The sequence below is a fragment of the Oncorhynchus kisutch genome, linkage group LG21 (assembly GCF_002021735.2).
Source record: "Oncorhynchus kisutch isolate 150728-3 linkage group LG21, Okis_V2, whole genome shotgun sequence".
Taxonomy (NCBI): Eukaryota; Metazoa; Chordata; class Actinopteri; order Salmoniformes; family Salmonidae; genus Oncorhynchus; species Oncorhynchus kisutch.
The window spans coordinates 24,389,274-24,398,675 of record NC_034194.2 but is presented as its reverse complement, the minus strand read 5'-3'; the positions used below and the strand labels follow the sequence as shown (position 1 = coordinate 24,398,675).

The window sequence follows — 9,402 nt, the reverse complement described above, 5'->3', positions numbered from 1 at the left end:
TGAAATAAAATATCCCAGAATTTTTCGAAATGCACAAAATGCTTATTTCCCTCAAATTCTGTGCACACATTTGTTTAAATTCCTTTTAGTGAACATTTCTCCTTTGCCAAGATAATCCCTCCACTTGACAGGTGTGGCATATCAAGAAACTGATTAAACAGCATGGTAATTACACCAAGTCAGTTGTTTTTTTAAATATTTTTTTACATGTTTTATGAGCATTCATATTTGTACTGCTAAAGTTCTTAAATTGGGGACAGCAACAGGCCACTCTAAAATGTGCAGTTTTGTTACACAACACAATGCCACAGATGTCTCAAGTTTTGAGGAAGCGTGCAATTGGCATGCTGACTGCAGGAATGTCCACTCAAGCTGTTGCCATAGAATGTTAATTTCTCTACCAAAAGCCACCTCCAGCATTGTTTTAGAGAATTTGGCAGTATGTCCAACTGCCCTCACAACCACAGACCACATGTAAACATGCCAGCCCAGGACCTCCTTCACCTGCAGGGTCGTTTGAGACGAGCCACCCAGACAGCTGATGAAACTTCTGGAGTATTTCTGTCTATATAATAGAGCCCCATTCTGGGGAACTTATTCTGATTGGCTGGGCCTGGTTCCCAAGTGGGTGGGCCTATGCCCTCCCAGGTCCACCCATGGCTGCGCTCCTGCCCAGTCATTTGAAATCCATAGATTAGGGCCTGATGAATTTATTTAAATTGACTGATTTCCTTATATGAACTGTAACTCAGTAAAATCGTAGAAATGGTTGCATGTTGCGTTTACATTTTTGTTAAGTATATAACGGTGCTAATGTGTCTGTGTGAGGTAGACAATGACAGATAGAAAGTGAAACCTGAAAGAAATATAATTTTTACGCAACGTGAAGCTAAATCTTCAGAGAATAACTAAGTAAATGTTTAGAAATTACTTATATTTGTCCATTAGGAGGAAGTATTATCAACAAATTAGCCTAGCCAATAAAGTCCTGCTGTCTGAAATCGATGCATGCCAATACGCACGAGCAAGGAGGATGCAGCTGTCATCAGAGCTGGGTAAAACACACTAACCTGGCAGCTCTTTCATGTCTGAATAGGTGTGTAACGGCTCACTAATGATCAAGGGGGAGCAAAACGTGCCAGGTCATAAAACCGCGCTCTACTGCTGGTGGGTCACTGACGGGCGAGAACCTTTGCGCCCCTCTGCCTGCTATAGGAAGCAACACTTCGGGAAGTTTATGTGGTTATTAGTACGGTGATGCTATTTTCATTCGCTTACAAAAGCTCGACCTTTGCGCAAACGAAGGTATAAAAGTTATTGTACCTTTATTTGGTCAATGATTGTCTCTTCCATTTGGAGAGCCTTGTTGTCCAAACTTTTACATTTTGCGCATTTGCATCAGTACCTTAGTAGTCCAATCATTACATGAGAGCTGTGGAATATTCGAAATAAATACAGAAAAACATTGAAAAGTATAGGGTTTTATAAAAATAAAAATGCCCTCTCCCTAACTGCATGAGTAAAATATTTCTCCATCTCCTACTGTAAGTCCATTAAAGATATAGCAGCAGAAAACTACAATTGTGTACATAGAAGACAAAAGGAAAGGCCAATATCAAAGGTTAAAAATACACTTACTGAACAAACTAAATAAAGTTTTGATAGAATACTATTTAATAATAATATTAGGAAATAGTATTTCTTTTTTTCTGTCCTAACACCTCTGGTATATCACATCACTCATTTCAGGAACTTCAGCTTCACCCTCTCTGCCAATGGCAGTGGGCTCTTGCTGCAAATCACTGAGTCATCACCATCAGACATAGTCACTGGGGAAACGGGGCTTGGAATGAACACAATGTCATCATCAACTCTAATTGGATGAACATCCTGGCACTTCCCTATGGTAGACACAGAGCTGCCTCGTATTGGTTGTTCACCCATACTGGCAGACACAGCTCTAGGCCTGAGGGGCTGGGCTGTCACTGTGTCCCAGGCTGCCTTTGTAGAGGTGCTGGGTTTGGAGGTGGGTTTCAGTGAGTAGTCTGTGAGGTATTGGCACCTGTGCCTGCTTTTGGGTTTGACTTTGGCCCTGCTCTGCCCTCCTCCCCGACACTGGTTCTCTGTGTCACTGTCCTCACTCGATGAACACACTCTGGCACACACACTCTTCTTGGTTTCTTGATGTGACTTCACGTTCCTGTCATCCCGACCAGGCTGTGTGTCGCTAGGTTCAGAGTGGCTCCTTTGTGGCAGAGCGGAAGATGATATGGCCTTCTTTACGAATCTGTACTTCTGTGGAGGCTTTGGTTCACCGGCACCATGTTGTTTAGCCCCTTGTGTTTGTGTTGCTGTGACTGGGCCTTTTTGTGTTGCTGTGACTGGGCCTGTTTGTGTTGAGTTCAATGAGATAGGTTTTGAGATGTGATGAGCAGGTTGAGGCTTATGGAGCAATGCAATGCTCTGGTCCTTATCAACAAGTGTGGCTTTCTTGCCACACACCAGCGGCTGTTCTGATGGCTTGGAATCATTGCTGCTTTTAATGGGTATCAGTGCCATTGGCTTGGGGCCACTGTTGTTAGAATCAATTAAATCAGGGGGTGCTGCTGACTGGGAGTTTACATGTATGATGGTGACGTCATCATTGTCTGCCATGTTCACAGACTTGCATGTGTTTCTCATTAGGACCCTGTTCCTCAGCGAACACTCTGCATAACATGGCCCTGGTACGGCCTCTGCTGCTCTGAGATCAGTAGAGGGGCCCAGTTTTGTGATCCTTTCTTGGACACTATCATTTGTGGTTTGGAGTGACTTGGGGTCAGTGGCAGTGCGAGCGCCAGCAGCCTGCGGGGGCGGGGAGGACGTGAATGACTGAGACTCCCAGTCGATGTCACTCAGGTGAAGAGCATCCATCACCACGGAAACAGACGGAGAGGTCGCTGCTTCTGGAATCTTCCCAGAGGAAGTGAAAGACGGAGGTGACATCACTTCCTGTATCTGAGCTCCAAGACGTACTTCTAAGCGGGGATGGTCTTTACCAGGATCCAGATGCTTTTTTGGAGACTCTGACTCTGGACCCTCCAGGACCAACACTGAGTTGTTACTTGTTGTAATGGTCAGTGCTGCTGCCACGGCAGAGGGTTGTTGGGTGTTGTTGTCAGCAGTGGAACTGTGCAAAGACATCTTGGCCAGGAGGTCAGAAACATCACAGTGATCCGAAGGCTTGTCTTTCTTACCCTTTGGTTTCTTCTCTGAAAATAAAATGCATAAAATATAAGAGACAAAATGGCTAGATACAAAATCCACCATAACAGTGTCTCCTCAAGTCCAAGTACCCTTGGTTGGGGCTACCCAGTCTACTGTGGGAACCCCTGCTCTACAGCTCTGAGCTACAGGGGGAGCCAGCCCCAACCTGTCTAAAGTGACAGCAGCTCCTGTGTGACAGACACCTCTGGTGCATCAAAGCCTTGATGTGAGGGAGCGGAGCTGCCATACTCTGCATGTCCAGGTGTCAGAGACCCTATAAGAGAGACTCTGAAAAACATCGCAAAGCTCCAGGTGCCTTTGATCCACACCCTGTCTGAGCTAAGTAGTGAGCAGTCGTTGGGCCTGTTAAGTTTAGGGGCGTCCCGTTTCTCCCCAAGGACAAATTGAATACGGTTTTAAAAAACGAGGTATAATTTTACCTCAATAAAGTATATCAATATGTTATTGTCAGTCAATATCAGATCAGAATGTCAATAATTTAAAATGAATTAACATTCATTGTATTTTCATATCAATAACATAAGGTTATTTAATCTGAATTAAATGTAAGCAGAATACATTATGTTCTCCAGCCATAATATGTTGACCTTACTCTTGGTCTTGTTCTCAGCCTTCTCCCTGAGGTACAGCTCCACCACATGTGGGTAGGCCAGGCGGAACAGAGCCTCTTCCTCCACCGTCCTCACCTCGTCCTGGCTGTCCTCAGGGTGGTCCTCAGAAAACACATAGTGATCTGCAGGGAGGATATCATGGAGGAAACAAAATGACTTTTTTTTTTTTTACAGACAAAAAAATATGTGAAACATTTCAAACATAAAAATTTGATCCACTCTTTTGTGTAAAATGTATCATCTGCTGAATCACCATACAGATGCCAACCCCACCCCCCTCAAAATAATAATAATACAGATTTGGGGATGGTATTTCAATAGTTAGCTCAGGCCCATAGAGGACTGAAATATCAGCTGAGGTTGTTAGTGGGGGGGGGGGGGGGGGGGGGACTTTGATATGACAGTTTTCCCAGCCCGGGAGGAAGCCATTTTAGCACCTGATGGTGTTGTGGCTGTTCTGTCACCTCTACCCCCCTCTGAACCCCACCTCACAACAAGTCACTAACAGACAACATGGAGACAGGCAGAGAAGGCCAGGTTTAAAGAGACTCTGCATAGGTCAACACAAGACTATCACCCTAATCCTTACTGACGCAACTCTGATGTCATAACAGGAATACAGTACATCAAACAGGTACATGGTAATAAGAGGTTTGGAAAAGTGTGATTCAGTTGGCTTGGAGAGTACAATACAAAAAAACACGGGATCTATCATAGAACAAAAACAATGGGGGCAATGATGATAATATAAAGAGAAGGAACATCCCTCATTTATAAACATACATATTTTTTGAAAATGGAAGGCTTCATAGGAAGGACTGTTTCATTTGTTCAAACTGACCTGGCTTACTCCAGATGATTTCAAAGCTGGCGATTGCATTCCTTACTCTTGGCTTCCATATACTGTTAACAGGGAGGATTTTAAAATACAATTTAACATGTATTATTGTGAAACATTTATAGCCACAGTGAGTAACTTCCATTTTTACACTCAGAGAGGTCCATTGGAGTGTGGATTGGACCGTACCGTAGAGGTTTTATCAGAGACAACGTCGCTCTTCCATGTTTTCTGTTCATCAGCTCAGTGTACGTCATCAGGACCAGAACCTTCTCACTGGTATAGTGTTTAGGCCACTCCATCTTATTGTACGCAAAGTTCTGGATCACAAAACACAAAAAAATATATTACAAGTTATTTGACTAACAGATAAATTAGGCAATACATGATTGATTAATTGCATCTGTTAAGACTGACCTCTTATTTTAATCAAAGTGCATTTTTGAATGACTACCTGCATTAATAGCATGTTCGGTTTCCTCCATTTGAAATTGTGGACAGGCTTGTCTTTGTCTACCAGAAATTCATTTATGATCTGAAATGCAAAATGTCAATACATGAAATGACATCTTTATCTTGGCTTGTATACTTTACACATGATATTACACAGATTCAATAACTCAAGATAATAACTGTATTTACTTTACCTCTGTAAAAGGGAATTTATCACTTGCCAGTGTTTTCCTGAAAACAAATCAACACCATATTCAGATATGTAAAGGAACAATGAATGTTTGTTCCCCCTTTCAATTAAAATCAATAAGCAATATTGTAATCTATGAATGTGTATATTATAGGAATGAGTGAATTTGGTGCAAACATGGTCTCACTTCCTGATGCTGGCATCTGTTGAAGAGGCCTGTCGTGTCTGCTCACAGCAGTGCCAGTGACAAGGACACTGGTAGTCATAGTCTTGAGGCTCACAGAAGTGCTTGCTGTCACACAACACACAGCCACTGCGCTCGTGAGCCTTGGCTGACCCTGAGAGAGAAGGAGAAAGAGATAAGAGTATGATGAGAAAGAGAGAGAGAATGAAGAGAGTGTGATAGAGAAGAACATAACAGTGGTAATAGTTTGTTAGGAGATGGTTAGTAACCGAAAAAGGAGTGACAGACAAAATCAGAGGTCAATTCAGGGTGACTGGACTGATAGGCTACAGCCCCAGATAATCATAGCAGATACCTTTGATCAACCATACAGAGACATTTAATACTGATCTCGACTAAGTACACTAACTGTAATTTGGCGCTACAATGCTGAAGACGTATTAGCAAACTAAAGCGTCTCACATGTAAGTGCCTTCATCATCACAGTATTTTAGTTGGTCTTGATCAACCACATGCGAGTCGCGTCATCCCGGGAAACCCCTCCCCACCCTCCTGATTTACACTTCTTATCAGGACAAGGGGCTAAAGTGAGTTTGACGGAGGGCCAAAGTAACTCACCAGGATGGCGACACAAATGGCAGTGAGGGACCTTCTTTAGGACCAACTCTGGCGCAACCACGCCCTCCTCCCTCCACTGGCTGAATCTGTCATGGAAGAGGAGACGGTACAGGATAGGCATAGACTGTTATATCATATACAGTGGGGCAAAAAAGTATTTAGTCAGCCACCAATTGTGCAAGTTCTCCCACTTAAAAAGATGAGAGAGGCCTGTAATTTTCATCATCGGTACACTTCAAATATGACCGACAAAATGAGGGGAAAAATCCAGAAAATCACATTGTAGGATTTTTAATGAATTTATTTGCAAATTATGGTGGAAAATAAGTATTTGGTCAATAACAAAAGTTTATCTCAATATTTTGTTATATACCCTTTGTTGGCAATGACAGAGGTCAAACGTTTTCTGTAAGTCTTCACAAGGTTTTCACACACTGTTGCTGGTATTTTGGCCCATTCCTCCATGCAGATCTCCTCTAGAGCAGTGATGTTTTGGGGCTGTTGCTGGGCAACACGGACTTTCAACTCCCTCCAAAGATTTTCTATGGGGTTGAGATCTGGAGACTGGCTAGGCCACTCCAGGACTTTGAAATGCTTCTTCTCTGCAGGCCATTCACTAGGTCCCCCCATGTGGTTCTGGGATTTTTGCTCACCGTTCTTGTGATCATATTGACCCCATGGGGTGAGATCTTGCGTGGAGCACCAGATCGAGGGAGATTATCAGTGGTCTTGTATGTCTTCCATTTCCTAATAATTGCTCTCACAGTTGATTTCTTCAAACCAAGCTGCTTACCTATTACAGATTCAGTCTTCCCAGCCTGGTGAAGGTCTACAATTTGGTTTCTGGTGTTCTTTGACAGCTCTTTGGTCTTGGCCATAGTGAAGTTTGGAGTGTGACTGTTTGAAGTTGTGGACAGGTGTCTTTTATACTGATAACAACTTCAAACAGGTGCCATTAATACAGGTAACGAGTGGAGGACAGAGGAGCCTCTTAAAGAATAAGTTACAGGTCTGTGAGAGCCAGAAATCTTGCTTGTTTGTAGGTGACCAAATACTTATTTTCCACCATAATTTGCAAATAAATTTATAAAAAATCCTACAATGTGATTTTCTGGATTTTTTTTCTCATTTTGTCTGTCATAGTTGAAGTGTACCTATGATGAAAATTACAGGCCTCTCATCTTTTTAAGTGGGAGAACTTGCACAATTGGTGGCTGACTAAATACTTTTTTGCCCCACTGTACATGTTTGCATAAGTCCTCATCATCACCATTCTGTATTGTCGCCTCATATAAAACATTTGATCTCAAATCCAAAATGCTAAAGTATTGAACCAAAATAAAAGTTATAGCTTCACTGTCCAAATAAATACATATGTACATGTTTGCATAAAACCTAGTTAAAACTACTGGATTACAGACTGTTTATGTTTCTCTATTTGTCTCTCCACTTTTTAATCAGTGTGCTGGAGGGTGAAAGAAAAAGGAATGTTTTATATTTTTAGTTTCTTACCTTTGTAAAAGTGTTTGTCCTTTCAATGTCTGTATGAGTTTTAGAGCTTGCTCTTTCCCAACTCCTGGTATACCCTTGTGGTAAGAAAACAAAACATGTCATAGTAACAAAAACAAAAAAGTAATTTTGTATATATGCGTGTTTTCACCCCTAGAAGCCGATCTAGACATTAGCAGTCCCCCTCCCCTATACCTTAGGAATATAATCACAGCCCAGAAGGATGGCCAGACCCACGAGTGTCTCCCTGGCTAGCTGCAGCTCTGTCTCCACCCTAGAAGTCCTGTAACAATCCACCTGTGGATCCTACAACAGCGGGAATGATACAGCAGGGATTATTTTCTTGAGCATTCAGAAGGAAACCTACAAGTACAGCATTTAGAGATTGGATGCATCCACTAGAGGTTCATTAACTAAATCAGAAGTTTGAATACTTCTCTCTTCAATGTCACACCCCTTACAAATGAGATGTAACATACCTCATTTAAATAAACAAACGCATTACCTTGGTGTTCATGTTGAAGTTTCTGTAGACGGTCTGCGCTCCGTAGAGAAAAGCGTCCCCATCGTTGGTGATGCAGCCGTCCACCAGGCCCTGGGCATCCAGAAAGGCACACATGGCCTCGGCCTCTCCTGCCGCTGTCACCCAGGGGACACCCAGACAGTCCAGCATCTCTGCACACTGGAGGGAAGAGAGAGATGGGTAGTGGGTGTACACAGATTATCTCTTAAAAACACATGCATAATGCTTACTTATGCCTCTCTACACATGTTGTATGGATACGAAGCTACACACACAGCCACTCAGAAAGAAACACACACACACAGCTTTAATTCAATGAGGGTGATAAATGCCACTACTTCTCAACAACTGCATCTGACTGATGCACATCATCCCAGCCACCCACCTCTCTCAGCACAGCATTGAAGCGACCCCTGTTGGTGGTCTTTGTAGTTTGTTTTTTAGGGCCTGACTTGTCGAACACCCCAAATCTCATGTCTGTCCTCTTGCTCATGGTCTCTGCTTTGAGTTTGGGGGCCTCTCCCTCCATGACAAAAACTAGCTTTACCCCCATCAGTGTGAGAGAGGAAACTCTAAAAAACAGATTGCTGAAAGAGAGTAATAATATCCATAATTCTCATTACAGAGAGTTGTTGTTCCTCTGCATAAAAGGGATTTAATTTTGAAACAGCAGACCATTAGTAAGTCGCCCAATTGATATATCGTGCACATATATAGTGCAAATTAGTAATAAGTTCGGCTGTTTCAGATACATAATGTGAAATAGGATCAGGTTTGAATGCCTATGCTTCAGTGTCAGAGTTGAATAAAAAAAACATGTGCATTTGGCAATCTCTGCACATATTACCGGAGGTGAGGTTTGGTGACTTTCCCCATCATTGCTTGGACGTGCTGGGCCTCGCAGACCCACAGGCTAAGGTCCACGGCCAGGGTCTTTCCGGTGAGGCTGTACAACGGCACCGACTCCCGAACCGGCCCCAGAATAGACCACAGGTCGTGCACACCCATCGCGCAAATCTTTGTTTACCTTTTTATAAGTAAAAAGAAAAAAAATGATACATGTGCAGTATTTCACAAGAAATGCACTTTGTTGATCACTTAGTTCTTTAATTTAGCAGCACTTCCCGCTAAAACAAACACGCTTCCGAATCCAACCCCCTTACTTCCGGCGGTAGTGTCAGCGAATGAACACGCGAGACGACATCGATG

General features: G+C 42.8%; 1 protein-coding gene across 1 annotated transcript; it reads right to left on the bottom strand.

The window, feature by feature from the left end:
- Window positions 1–1,465: 1,465 nt before the first annotated feature.
- Window positions 1,466–9,362, bottom strand: gen1 (GEN1 Holliday junction 5' flap endonuclease). Its single transcript, XM_020454887.2, has 13 exons — window positions 9,041–9,362; window positions 8,579–8,780; window positions 8,176–8,352; window positions 7,866–7,976; window positions 7,674–7,747; window positions 6,162–6,247; window positions 5,547–5,697; window positions 5,364–5,400; window positions 5,171–5,251; window positions 4,906–5,036; window positions 4,720–4,781; window positions 3,860–4,000; window positions 1,466–3,251 (listed from the first exon to the last, which is right to left on the bottom strand). Exons 1-13 carry the CDS (start codon window positions 9,199–9,201, stop codon window positions 1,741–1,743), a joined length of 2,925 nt encoding a protein of 974 aa, XP_020310476.1. The 5' UTR covers window positions 9,202–9,362; the 3' UTR covers window positions 1,466–1,740.
- Window positions 9,363–9,402: the final 40 nt, after the last annotated feature.

What these genes read in the sequence shown, in the direction of transcription:
- gen1 (XM_020454887.2), bottom strand. Translation starts at nt 9,201, where the DNA reads ATGGGTGTGCACGACCTGTGGTCTATTCTGGGGCCGGTTCGGGAGTCG. An exon ending in CGAACATGCTATTAATGCAG is followed by an intron (nt 5,037 to 5,170) that starts GTAGTCATTCAA and finishes TTTGTGATCCAG; the next exon opens with AACTTTGCGTACAATAAGAT. An exon ending in GGCTGAGAACAAGACCAAGA is followed by an intron (nt 3,252 to 3,859) that starts GTAAGGTCAACA and finishes TTTTATTTTCAG; the next exon opens with AGAAGAAACCAAAGGGTAAG.